The sequence below is a fragment of the Bos mutus genome, chromosome 28 (assembly GCF_027580195.1).
Source record: "Bos mutus isolate GX-2022 chromosome 28, NWIPB_WYAK_1.1, whole genome shotgun sequence".
NCBI lineage: Eukaryota > Metazoa > Chordata > Mammalia > Artiodactyla > Bovidae > Bos > Bos mutus.
In genome coordinates this window covers 7,210,192-7,223,573 of record NC_091644.1, presented here as the reverse complement: position 1 = coordinate 7,223,573, position 13,382 = coordinate 7,210,192, and the positions used below count along the sequence as shown (strand labels likewise).

General features: G+C 36.8%; 1 protein-coding gene across 5 annotated transcripts in view; it reads right to left on the bottom strand.

Annotated features, from left to right (window-relative positions):
* Positions 1-1,008: 1,008 nt before the first annotated feature.
* Positions 1,009-13,382, bottom strand: part of MAPK8 (mitogen-activated protein kinase 8) — a 103,702-nt gene continuing 91,328 nt past the window's right edge. For 4 of the 5 annotated variants that reach the window (XM_070364878.1, XM_005900621.2, XM_005900620.2 and 1 more), the window contains 5 exons: positions 12,460-12,642; positions 12,030-12,154; positions 11,427-11,490; positions 8,201-8,278; positions 1,009-2,018 (listed from right to left, as the gene is read on the bottom strand). In XM_070364878.1, the coding sequence (XP_070220979.1) occupies positions 1,873-2,018; positions 8,201-8,278; positions 11,427-11,490; positions 12,030-12,154; positions 12,460-12,642 (596 nt within the window). In that variant the 3' untranslated portion in view covers positions 1,009-1,872. Of the gene's footprint in view, positions 2,024-8,200; positions 8,279-11,426; positions 11,491-12,029; positions 12,155-12,459; positions 12,643-13,382 lie in introns of all 5 variants that reach the window. The other variant, XM_005900623.2, reaches the window with a different exon arrangement.

Below are 13,382 nucleotides of genomic sequence, written 5' to 3'. Positions count from 1 at the left end.
AATTCAAGAGGTGTTATAGTCTCAAAACTTTATTTTGCCTAATAAAATTAATGCACCCTGTCATACAAGTAGAAAAGGAATTAATAAAAAGACTGCCACTTCAAGAGAGGCTGGAAATCATGGCTTAAACAATCAAAAACAATCTTACTATTTCAAAGCATATAAAATGGCTGTTAATGTATTTTGATCCTAAATATTGCACATTAACAATGACCTAAAATACCTTATTCAAAAGGAATTTTTCACTGAATACATGAACACCATGCCAAGTGGACTTTCATATGCCACACGCTGAATTGCACCAGTTCCTACTCCTGCTGGTCATTAATTCCATTGGGCTTTCTGCCTAGAACTTTTTGCTTATTTAAGTATGCATTTCCCAGTTCATTACAAGAAATCCCTTTTGTTCCAAAAATAATAAAAAGTGCCTGGGGCATTACAGACAACATATTTCAGAGATGAGACTTCAATGACATTTTACTTAAGAAAAATTCTGTTATAAAGAAATAATTTTGCAGATATAAAATGTAAACAATTAACATACAACCGTCAGGAGCAGCACCATTCTTACACTATTCAACATCCACATCGTGTGTTTTATTGAAAATCAGGTATTAAAACAAATGAAAGACTCAGACTAAATAACTACCACTTATGCCTGCTCTGCTCAGTATGAAGAAACAGTCCTTAGAAAATGATATCCTATATATGGCTGTGCGCTACTATTTTCAGATGAACGGTATATTGCTCATTTTATACATCACCTACAGAAATCTAAGTAGGCTTTGGAACCTCCCAACAGCTAGTATAAATATGATTATGCCACAGGTAGAATCAAATGGCCAGAAACACCCTGAGAACTGGTGCTCGACTGACTGACACTCTAACAGGAAACTGAATAGGTCCAAGGGCCCGAGGCTGTAGGAAAGAGAAAGACCAGACTCTAGGTCATTGCTAGGACCTACAGCCTGAGTAGATCAACTCAGTGTATACAAAAACAGGCTCATAGCTAGTAAAGGTGAACCATCTGTTTATTTGCATTGAAATGTATTATTCATGAAGTATCCTCTTGACTTTAGTGATCATAAGCTTTGAGCATGCCACAGATGTGCAGAAAACACCATATTCTCTTACTGTACTGCTGGCGGGTGGGATATGGGGATAGGAAGGTGGTGGTGGATGCCCAACACTTTCAAAGACATGCTCTGAGTTATTCTGCCGTTTAGATGATGGGGCTTTTTGCCAAAATTCACATAGGATTACCTATCAATTGTATGTAACTAAATTAGAATTGGCAAGTAGCAAATATTGGAGGTTTTTTTTCTTTTTTAAAACACGTTCATCATTTACAGTAGTTATTCCTGAATATAACTGGCTACAGGTTATTTTCCCTCACTCCTCTGGGGTTATTTCATTGATAAGCACATAACCCTAAAGGATAGCATCATGAACAAAACATTTGAAATAAATTCTAATAAAAAAAACTATAAAATCTTAAATAATTCATGATATAGGCAAGTCACCACATAATAGTTGCTTTGATAAACAAAATCTTACAAATTCAGTAAAAAAAAAAAATCAGCAGCATAAGATAAAGCAAATATGCAAAAATTTTAAACCATGATAAAATAATTAGGTTTACATTATACAGTTAATTACAGCAAAAATACACAGTTCTGTTGCTGTTTTAAAACACAACTTAAGTTTTAAATTACATCACTTGAAATTAAAAAAAATAAACTACTTTACTACAAAATGAATTCTACATTTTTGAAAAACCACTCAAAAATAAGACCACTGAATTGTTTTCAAAGTAGTTCTATCAATGACTAAACAACTGCCCATCCCTCCCACCCCCCAAGGCCCAAGTAGTCATCTACAGCAGCCCAGAGGCCCAGCTGACGCTTCTAGACTGCTGTCTGTATCCGAGGCCAAAGTCGGATCTGTTGACATTGAGGACACATCATTGACAGACGACGATGACGATGGATGCTGAGAGCCATTGATCACTGCTGCACCTGTGCTATGAGAAACAAAACAGCAAATCAGTTGCAGACAGAGTCGCAGATCGAGCTACTGGTACTGTACTGACTACTTCCAGTGGTCAATAATTGTTCTTTCAGTTTAAAAGGCTCATTAAAAATAATCACAAGTGACACGCAACACAGCACTAACTTACAAACACATCACTGCAAGCTACACGGTGAGAATTTGGAAAATGTCTGGAAACCTGGAGTCCCTGCCCTTTCTACTAATTTTTCAATTTCAGACAAGAACTGTCAATGCCAAGCAATATTTAGAAACAGTCCTATAGCAAGATTCATGAACTGGCTTCAGATTGTGTGTGAATAATACTGATAATACATGCAAAACTGTCTGTATTGCCTTTTGTTGTAAAGAGGATCTCAAGGGATGTATGACTCAAACAGTTAAAAAACTACAGCCCTAATAAATGTAAACTAGTGCAGTGACTATGGAAAAGAGTAGGAAGGTTCCTCAAAAATCAAAAAGAGAACTGCCACTCAGTTCAGTTCAGTTGCTCAGTCCTGTCAGACTCTTTGTGACCCCATGGACTGCAGCATGCCAGGCTTCCCTGTCCATCACCAACTCCCGGAGTTTACTCAAACTCATGTCCATTGAGTTGGTGATGCCATCCAACCATCTCATCCTCTGTCATCCCCTTCTCCTCCCACCTTCAATCTTTCCCAGCATCAGGGTCTTTTCCAATGAGTCAGTTCTTCACATGAGGTGGCCAAAGTATTGGGAGTTTCAGCTTCAGCATCAGTTCTTCCAGTGAATATTCAGGACTGATTTCCTTTCAGATGGACTGGTTGGAGCTCCTTGCAGTCCATGGGAATCTCAAGAGTCTTCTCCAACACCACAGTTCAAAAGCATCAATTCTTCACTACTCAGCTTTCTTTATAGTTCAACTCTCACATCCATACATGACTACTGGAAAAACCATAGCTTTGACTAGACGGACCTTTGTTGGCAAAGTAATGTCCCTGCTTTTTAATTAGCTGTCTAGGTTGGCCATAACTTTCCTTCCAAGGAGTCAGCGTCTTTTAATTTCATGGCTGCAGTTACCATGTGCGGTGATTTTGGAGCCATAACTTTCCTTCCAAGGAGTAAGCGTCTTTTAATTTCATGGCTGCAGTCACCATGTGCGGTGATTTTGGAGCCCAGGAAAAAAAGTCCGTCATTGTTTCCCCATCTATTCGTCATGAAGTGATGGGACCAGATGCCATGATCTTCGTTTTCTGAATGTTGAGTTTTAAGCCACTTTTTCATTCTCCTCTTTCACTTTCATCAAGGGGCTCTTGAGTTCTTCTTCACTTTCTGCTTAAGGGTGGTGTCATCTGCATATCTGAGATTATTGATATTTCTCCCAGCAATCTTGATTCCAGCTTTGCTTCATCCAGCCCAGCATTTCTCATGATGTAATGTACTCTGCATATAAGTTAAATAAGCAGGGTGACAATACACAGCCTTGACGTACTCCTTTTCCTATTTGCAACAAGTCTGCTGTTCCACGTCCAGTTCTAACTGTTGTTTCCTGACCTGTATACAGATTTCTCAGGAGGCAGGTCAGGTGGTCTGGTATTCCCATCTCTTTCAGAATTCCCAGTTTGCTGTGGTCCACACAGTCAAATGCTTTGGGATAGTCAATAAAGCAGAAGTAGATGTTTTTCCGGAACTCTCTTGCTTTTTCAATGATCCAACGGATATTGGCCATTTGATATCTGGTTCCTCTGCCTTTTTAAAATCCAATGGTTCACATACTGTGGAAGTCTGGCTTGGAGAATTTTGAGCATTACTTTGCTAGCGTGTGAGATGAGTGAAATTGTGTGGTAGGTGGAGCATTCTTTGGCATTGCCTTTCTTTGGAATTGGAATGAAAACTGACCTTTTCCAGTCCTGTGGCTACTGATAACTTTTCCAAATTTGCTGGCAAATTGAGTGCAGCACTTTCACAGCATCATCTTACAGGATTTGAAATAGCTCAACTGGAATTCCATCACCTCCACTAGCTTTGTTCGTAGTGATGCTTCCTAGGGCCCACTTGACTTCACATTCCAGGATGTCTGGCTCTAGGTGAGTGATCACACCATCGTGATTATCTGGGTCGTGAAGATCTTTTTTGTGCAGTTCTTCTGTGTATTCTTGCCACCTCTACTTAATATCTTCTGCTTCTGTTAGGTCCATACCATTTCTGTCCTTTATTGTGCCCATCTTTGCATGCAAAGTTTTGAGTTTCTTCAAAAACCTAAAAAGAAAACTGCCATATGATCCATCAACCCCACTCCTAGGCATATCTCCAGACAAGACTATAATCTGAAAAGATACACGCACACCAGCACTCACTGCAGCACTATTCACAACAGCCAAGACACAGAAGCAGCCTGTATGTACAGTATAACAGGTCAATGGATAAAGAAGATGTGGTGTACACACACACACACACACACACACACACACACACACACACCTTGGAATACTACTCAGCCATAAAAAATAACAAAATAAAGTTATCTGCAGCAATATGGATGGCCTAGAAATTATCATTCTAAGTCAGAAAAACAACTACCATATGATATCACTTACATGTGGACTCTAAAATACGACAAATGAATTTATCTATGAAACAGAAAAAGACACATAGAGAACAGGCTGGTGGCTGGCCTAACAGGAGGGGTGAGGGTGGCTGGACTGGGAGTGTGAGATGAGCAAAAGCAAATCTGTACTACTGTGCTACTGTGTATATGGTTAACTGAAGCACTTCCCTGTACTCCAGAAACACAGCATTGTAAACCAATTATACTTCAATAAAATAAATTTTTTAAAATAAAACTACTGCCCTAATAAAAAATGCTTCATGACATCTTCTCACTGTAAAGTACAAACCATCCTTCTGATATATCCTGTTTTAAAGCAAAAGCCAGGACAAAGATTAAAATCATTTTAATTCAAAGGATCCTTGGTCCAACTGCACCATTTGGTTACATGACTTGCCAGAGCCACACAAGTGCTCTAGATGGGTAAACTCGGGTCTTGTTATTTCAGTTCTAATAAGTACTTGATAAATGTACATATGGGCTTAATAAAGAGATAAACGTAGGGGAGACTCTTTTCCTTTACCAAAAGTATAGCCAAACAAGCATTTCCTAGATTTTAAAAAGTAACAGGAATACTTAACCTACAGAAAAATTCTCACAGTGCAACTGGGTCAGGAAGAAGAAACGACATTATGGGGCGGGGAATATGACTCATTCAACAGATAACAGCTTTTGAACTACTAAATAAGAATCACTGAATAAGAATCATTCCAAATTTGAGTATATTAAATAATGCATGTTATACAGAAGTTCTTAAGAACAGATTTATGGAATAAAAAGCAACAGTTTTCAAACTGAGTAATAAAAATTTTTAGGGTTGAGTTTCAGGGACCCAATGATGTTAAAACTTAGCAAGTTGAAAACCACTGCTCCAGAACCCAGTACCTCAGTGTTTGAAATTATCCCTCCTTTCTGTCCAATGACAAGAAATAAAACATTTAAATATGAACGGGCCTCTGAGAGCTTGTCTTCAAGTCCAACAATGAATTAACTAGGGGACTTGGAATAGGCAAATCTTTAGGGCGCTGGCAGGGACTGGGAGGCAGAGAAGAATGAAACCTCAAGGGACGGAGCAGGGGATGGGAGGTGCACTGGCAAAGGAGGTGCGCGGGATGCCTCAGGGCTGACAGGAGAGAGGAGAAGGAGGGGTGTGATAACCTAGAATTCTAGACCCAAGAACCTTCTAAGCACCCAGTCACAGTGCAATGATGACACTAAACTCTTAGAAGTTCAATTCTGAGTATCATTTAGAGTCTGTCATCTACAGATTAAAATCACTTCAGAAAAAAAAAAGTTCAGTTCGTACAGCACTACAGGATGCACCTTTTCTGACTACAGCATACAATCCCACCGATGGCTTCAAAGACCTGTACTGAAACATTCAAATCATAAGAGTGTTTTATCACATATACTTTCTCATGCCTCTATTTTTAATCCAAATTTTATTTTATCCAAATTTCTTAATAAAAATTAAAATTTAAATGCATCATAAATTAGCTAACTTTTTAATCTGAAAATCAAATACCTAAGGAAAAAAAACTTGTTTACTCTGACCTTTCAAGCAATATAGTAAATTCTCAGTAAAGTCTCTGAATGGCAACAATATGGAAAAATCTTTAATTTATCTGGATCTGAAAGTCTTTAATTTCTGGATCTGATATCTTTTATTTCAGGTATCTATCATTTCCCTCTCCGTTACTCTCTACATACTCAAAGGCATGCAAACTCATTTTAATATTACATAAACCAAAATAAAGACAAGAGGAAATCCAGGGGGCTAAATTATATATTTACTTTTTAAAATCAAGACAAAATGGTATTATGAATTCCTGATATTTTGAGTAATTAAATATTGTTTCTTCTGTTTTTGCATATAATCAAGAACTGAATATTTTTACAGCATTAATTTACTAACACTCTTCTTTGCAAGCTGTAACTGAGAATCCAGAAAATGTCTAGAAACTTCTAGTCCTGTCCTTTCACTGACTTACTTTGTCACTAAAATTAAAGGTTGTCTAGGATTAAAATTTTTCACTTATAAATTAAGAACAAATACAACTGCTGTATCTTTCATGAGATGATTAAGTTTACTCAAACATTTGACATGATGTGCCACTACTAGGATATTATGCTAAAGTATAAAAGTCTCCTAAATAATGGATTTTTCAAATTCAATTTGAGCCTCCATTATGAACAATTCACTTACATGACTACTGCATATCAATTACAAAGCCAATTAATTAACTCAGTTATTATGTGAAGTCACTCAATCGTGTCCGACTCTTTGTGACTCCATGGACTGTAGCCTACTAGGCTCCTCAGTCCGTGGAATTTTCCAGGCAAGAGTACTGGAGTGGGGTGCCATTTCCTTCTCCAGGGGATCTTCCCAACCCAGGGATTGAACCCGGGTCTCCCGCATTGCAGGCAGACGCTTTGCCATCTGAGCCACCAGGGAAGCCACCAAAAAAACTCAGTTATTAAAGCATTTATAACAGACCCTTCGTTACAACTAATTGTAGGTATAAGCTGTTGAAACCAATTTATATTTTCAAGAGAATCTATATTATAATTTGGAAGACTGCATTTCTGATCAAGGATTTAAAAAACAAAGAATTAAAATATAAGCAAAAATGTCATAGAAAGCTACAAAAATTATTTAAATATATGTTTACAGTATAAAAAACTGGGCACCTGAAACTGCAGTTATAAATATTACTTCATAAACAAGATGCTAGATATGATATCCCATTTTTTTTCTTAGAATTATTGTATATGAGTTTTAGAAGGATGATTAAAATGACACAGTTTTACTCTAATTCAAGACCTATCAGTTCAAACAGTATTCTTCAAGACTCAGCTCAAATTTAATCTCTCCCTAATCTTTGTAGCCAGAAGTCTCTGCTGCCAGCCAGAGACCAAATTGGATGCTGGAAAAACCATGCCTTCTTGAAGTTACTGATAAACATGGCTTCAAGTATTCACTTTTCTACACAAAAGATTTGTAGTCTTATATCATTTAACTTTTCTAAACTGGTTCCTCATCTGTAAAATGTGCATACAAATCCCTTCCTTGGGGTTTTCCAGGGCTGAATGAAATGCAGTACAGAACCCACCTGTGTCTACCCTGTGGTATGTGCTTACTACGTATATGCTGTCATCTGACTCTTCCCTTCAAGTCTTCATGCTTTACAAGCACTCAAAGTTAACATGAGCTTATGATAAAAGAGAATGTTTAACTCATACAAAGCTAACATTCTTAAGAGATAGAATACCTTCTGACAGCAGTTTTAACACAACAATGCCAACAATAAAAAAGGTTTTAAATTTCAGTTCTTCAATGGGATGTCAGTATCACAGAAAAAGATGCGCATTTTATGAAGTCAGTTACTGATATATTAGTACAATGTACTGATAGAACGGTGTGCCAGTGCTTTCAAATTTAACCACAGAAACTGTACTCCTTATATTTACTAAACCTGGATACGAATGGTAGTAAATACAGAAAGAACAGAAAGTTTCAGGCCACTGAAGATTACGACACCAGAAGTAAACTGCAATCATAACTGAGCTTATATTGTAACCAACCTAAAGGAGAGGGCTGCCCCCGTATAACTCCATTCTTGGTTCTCTCCTCCAAGTCCATAACTTCTTTGTATATCAATTCTGAAAAAGAGGTAAATAAAAACTTTTCAAAGTCTGAGAGACAATCTCCAAAGATATGTATATGTTAAGTAAAAAATATTCACACACATTAAATACTTCGAATGGTGTCCTTGCAATGGCAGAAGGTTGAAAAGTGTCAACTAAAGGTTCAAAGGTGTTAACAATTTATCAATCCTCAACCATGAATTATATTGAAAGAAAAAAAATCTCTGTTGTAATATTCCAAAAGTTAGATTAAGATAGATCTGAGGTTAGAAGTTTCATCTTCTATACTCCACCAGGACTTTATACTATATCATTCTATACTACAAATACTCATTTAATTCTCTCAATGAGGGCTTGAATCAAATTTGTCTTACTAACTTCTATTTCCCAATAGAGCATAGAGCCTGGCATACAGCATGGTACACTGTAGGTACTTACCCAGATACCTGTTAAAAGATATAAATGCAAGAGTATATGGAACCTTCTTTAATCAGAAAAGAATACAAATACATCTTCATTAAAGGAAAAGAATCAGGTAGCTATCCTTCAACATCTTCTGAGTTGAAGCATGGCCTATTATTACTATACAGATTTCTTCACGAGCATCTCGTTCCTTAGCTAGGCTTCTGGATGGTGGGTATACGACTGGCAGGGCCACTCCAACCGAGTCTGCCTGTCAACTTAAGACCTTTCTGGAGTATGCTAACATTGCCATTATTCTTCTCAGGTCATAAAGTTCTTTGAGGACTGCATAAAAGCAATGAATGCTCTTCTGAGAAAAATGTATACACAAAAAACGCTGCACAGAATTTCAAGGAGTCTGTAATTCATTAAACATTTGATAAATGATTTCTGATCACAGGGTATGGCAATATTCACGTTGATAATAAGGTAAAATAAGTGGATATGTTGGGATGAACAAGAGCTGGAGACACCGAAGTCTGCTTGTGATGGTAACCTACTTGAGCTAGGAAGAAGAGAAATAGGAAGTCTTTTGATAGAGGCAAGAACGGGAGATGTCTTTAAGAAACAAAAAGGAATGATAAGCATTCCAGATAGGAGGATTAAAAAGAGAGAGAGATAAAACAATATCTCTTTGTAAAAAGCAACCTAGATAGCACTTTGCCAACAAAGGTACGTCTAGTTAAGGCTATGGTTTTTCCAGTGGTCATGTATGGATGTGAGAGTTGGACTGTGAAGAAAGCTGAGCGCCAAAGAATTGATGCTTTTGAACTGTGGTGTTGGAGAAGACTCTTGAGAGTCCCTTGGACTGTAAGGAGATCCAACCAGTCCATCCTAAAGGAGATCAGTCCTGGGTGTTCAGTGGAAGCAATGATGCTGAAGCTGAAACTCCAATACTTTGGCCACCTCATGCAAAGAGTTGACTCATTGGAAAAGACGCTGATGCTCGGAGGGATTGGGGGCAAAAGGAGAAGGGGACGACAGAGGATGAGATGGCTGGATGGCATTACTGACTCGATGGACATGAGTTTGAATAAACTCCAGGAGTTGGTGATGGACAGGGAGGCCTGGCGTTCTGCGATTCATGGGGTCGCAAAGAGTCGGACACGACTGAGCGACTGAACTGAACTGAAGGCAGAAGAACCAAACTAACCAGGGATACTAACTAGACAAATTAATCTGTAGTTAATGGCTTTGGCACTGAATTTTTTCTGTTATGATGCTAAAAAGGGAGTTTGTAGGTAGCTATTAAACTGCATTTGGGTAGGAGAAAAAGATACAGAACAAAAATAAGTATGTTTAAAGTAATCAAAAATCCTAGAAATATACAAATGAAAATACTATGTTTCACTGATTTTTAGATGTACTTTTTTCAGTTAGCTTAATGGTGCAATACAGCTGGCATTGTGTTTCTCTTTCTTAGTGGTATATAATAGTGTGTTTTACAACTGGGGGCCTATTAAAATTCCACAAAATATCATATATGTTTACTGTAAATGTAATGATATATAAAGTATCAGGTTAGACATTTTAACACCTATTCTGATCCACAGTTTCTATACTCTTGTATATGACATGTTACACCGTCAGATGTACTAGGTTCCACCTCATTCTGTCGTCTTGGTGGGCTCTACAGAACCTTATTAATACTATATGTCTCCCAAGTCAACTGAGGGAAAACTAATTTCTGATTATTCCGAAGAAAGAATCAACTTAATTCTTCCCAAATAAACCTGTAAATGGACTACCTGCTTTGGTTTATACCTCCCCAGTCCCTTTTGCCTTCCAAGTATTTAGGTTCTTAGCTCTTAATAACATATCTTCTGTCCACCTGATTTTAAGTGACTTCTCCAAAGTCATGCAGATACAAAATTGGTCAAAATATTACATGACAACAATATAAACAGAAGCAAATGAGATCTAAAGGTAACTTGGCTCAAATGTCCCAGGGAATCTTTTAAAGAAAGAAATACTTTAACATTTCCAAGACTTTCAATGCATTATTAATATTCAACCAAAGTAAAAAAAAAAAAACTCTGTTAGATATTCCTATACAATGCTGATGTGAGTGTAAACTGCTATAATTTCTTCAGAGAGTAATTAGAAACAGCTGAAAATATCCTTTGGCCCAGCAAATCTCCTTTTAAGATCTTTCTCACAGGCATATTCTCAGATGTGCACAATACTACAGAGCTGACTGCAATAACAACAGACTAGACCCAGCTTAAGCTCTTCAAATGGCTGTCAGAGCGACCCTGTGACACAGCCGCACAGCAGATCACTACCCAGCTATTAAAGCAGAGGAGCCGGGTATATGGAGCAAGAGGGAATAATCTCTAAAATATACGATAATATCAACAAAGCAATTGTGAGTTGCATACAACTGTATGTGATTAAAACAGGGTGGGAGAGGAGAAGGGGGAGACAGCACACACACAGGTTTGTGTATTCGCAGAGTATGAAAGAATATTAAAGTTCCTGAAAGTACAAATGTGCTTCTGTCTGGGGTGGGGAACATAAGGCATTAAGTTAGTGAAGGAAGGAGGTTTAGTTTCTACTTCTGCAAAATATTTTAAATCATATTATCAAATATCAGCTATGAATAACAGAAAATATCTTTCATCTCCCTAAAATGATGAATAAACAGCATAGAAAGCCAGAGCGCTCTCAGCTCCATCTTAAGGAATCTGGTGAATGTTACCTTTCCACTCTTCTATTGTGTGTTCCCTTTCATCTAACTGCTTGTCAGGTATCTTTGGTGGTGGCTGAAAAACAAGGTAACAAAAATTGAGTCAGTTTATTCAAAGTATATAAATTCCTTATAATTACTTGAAATATTAATCATGCAGAAGCCTTGGAAAAACACACCATTATACCAAGACTGATCAATGATCAATGCTGATTTTGTGTAGACAGACTAATTTGGGAAGACTCCATGACAGGAAAAAAGATGCTTAACAGTCTTTTTTTTCTTGTTTTTGCAGCTAGTATATTTTATTTACATCACAGAATTGTGCTATGCTTTGGGCACAGTAATTTGTTTACAACAAAGTTAAGATGTTTTCTCAAAGAGCTCAACTTACAAGGTAGTAAGGCAAAAAGGCAAGAAACAATGGGAGGGAAGTTTATTTTGTGTAGGAGGTACTTGGATATGTTCATTCTCTAAAGGAATTTTTAATGCAAAAACAGAAAGCACCATCATCATTTATTTATATTTTTATTTAAAATTAAAAAAATATACTCCAAACCTAACTTCAACTCTAAGAGTACAATATATTCTTCAAACATTCAGAAAAGAACTTACAGCTTCTGCTTCAGAAGGGTCATACCAGACATTGATATACGGGTGCTGGAGAGCTTCGTCTACAGAAATCCTTTTAGATGCGTCGATTACCAGCATTCTGGATAACAAATCCCTTGCCTGACTGGCTGCAAAAGTAATGAGATGTTTATGTACACGTATCTCATAAGGTTTTAAAATTATCAATCAATTTCAGAAACCTGAAATTATCATTTACTAAAAAATGCTTTAAAAAGAATAGATTTACTATAAAATTAGATCATACATATGATTAAAAATATAACTAAAAGTAACTAAAACCTCACAGTGTTCCATTACTCAGAAATAATGCTGAGTTACGTCCCATAACAATATAAATACACCTCCATAAAAACCTCCTCCACAAACAGCCACCTACCCACAATGGAATTAAAGGTAATATTTTAAAAAGTACCTTTAAGTTTGTTGTGTTCCGAGTCAGCTGGGAAAAGCACATCAGGGAAGAGTTTCTCAAAGCTATATCCGGCATATTTAGGTCTGTTTTCAACATAAGTCCTTACTGTTGGTTGTAGTTTCTTCATGAATTCAGGACATGGTGTTCCAAGCTGTTCAATAACTTTATTCCACTGATCAATATCTAGTATCAAGTAGCTAAGAAAAATACTGTGCATCTCATGTTCAACATATCAGTCATATCCATATTAAAATAACATGAAAATAGCAATTTAAAATTCTAAGAAAGAATGTGGCAGTTATAAATCTTATAGCCACCTTGCAAAAGGCAATGACTGTAGGTGGACAAAAAGAATCAATAACAAGCTTTTGTTAACCTTATTTATTATGTGTGTGTGTGTCTACTAATACTGATTTTATCATAAAAATGGAAGCTTAAACTCACAAATTCCAAATACAAATAATGAGTGGCTCAAAGAAAAATGGTAATTACTACCCATACAGACTCTAAATATAAATGACACAATTTTGAACATAGAATTTGCCTTTTCTTCTAGCTTATCAGAAAATGTGACTGCATTTTTGAGAAGATAAGAAATATTTATTATCTGTCCTGCTTTTCCAAGTTTTCTAAACTAACAGAAAATAACCAGTAGCAATAAAAATGACGGCATTTCTTTTTGCCATTTGTTTAGCTTATGTTAACTAAAATTAAGTTTAAAGCTCTGAAATCTGAGAAAATGACTCACTATTTTGGTTAAGGAATAAGGCTAGAATTCCCTGGTTTCTTTCCTTCTAGTCTTTAGTCTTTATACTTCAAGTGCTCCCCGTGGATTAAGACCTAAAACTTTCTTACTGTAACCCAGAGAATACGGTTTCTCCCGTTCGTCTTCTTCAAACTAAGTGTCACTCACTGAGAAACAC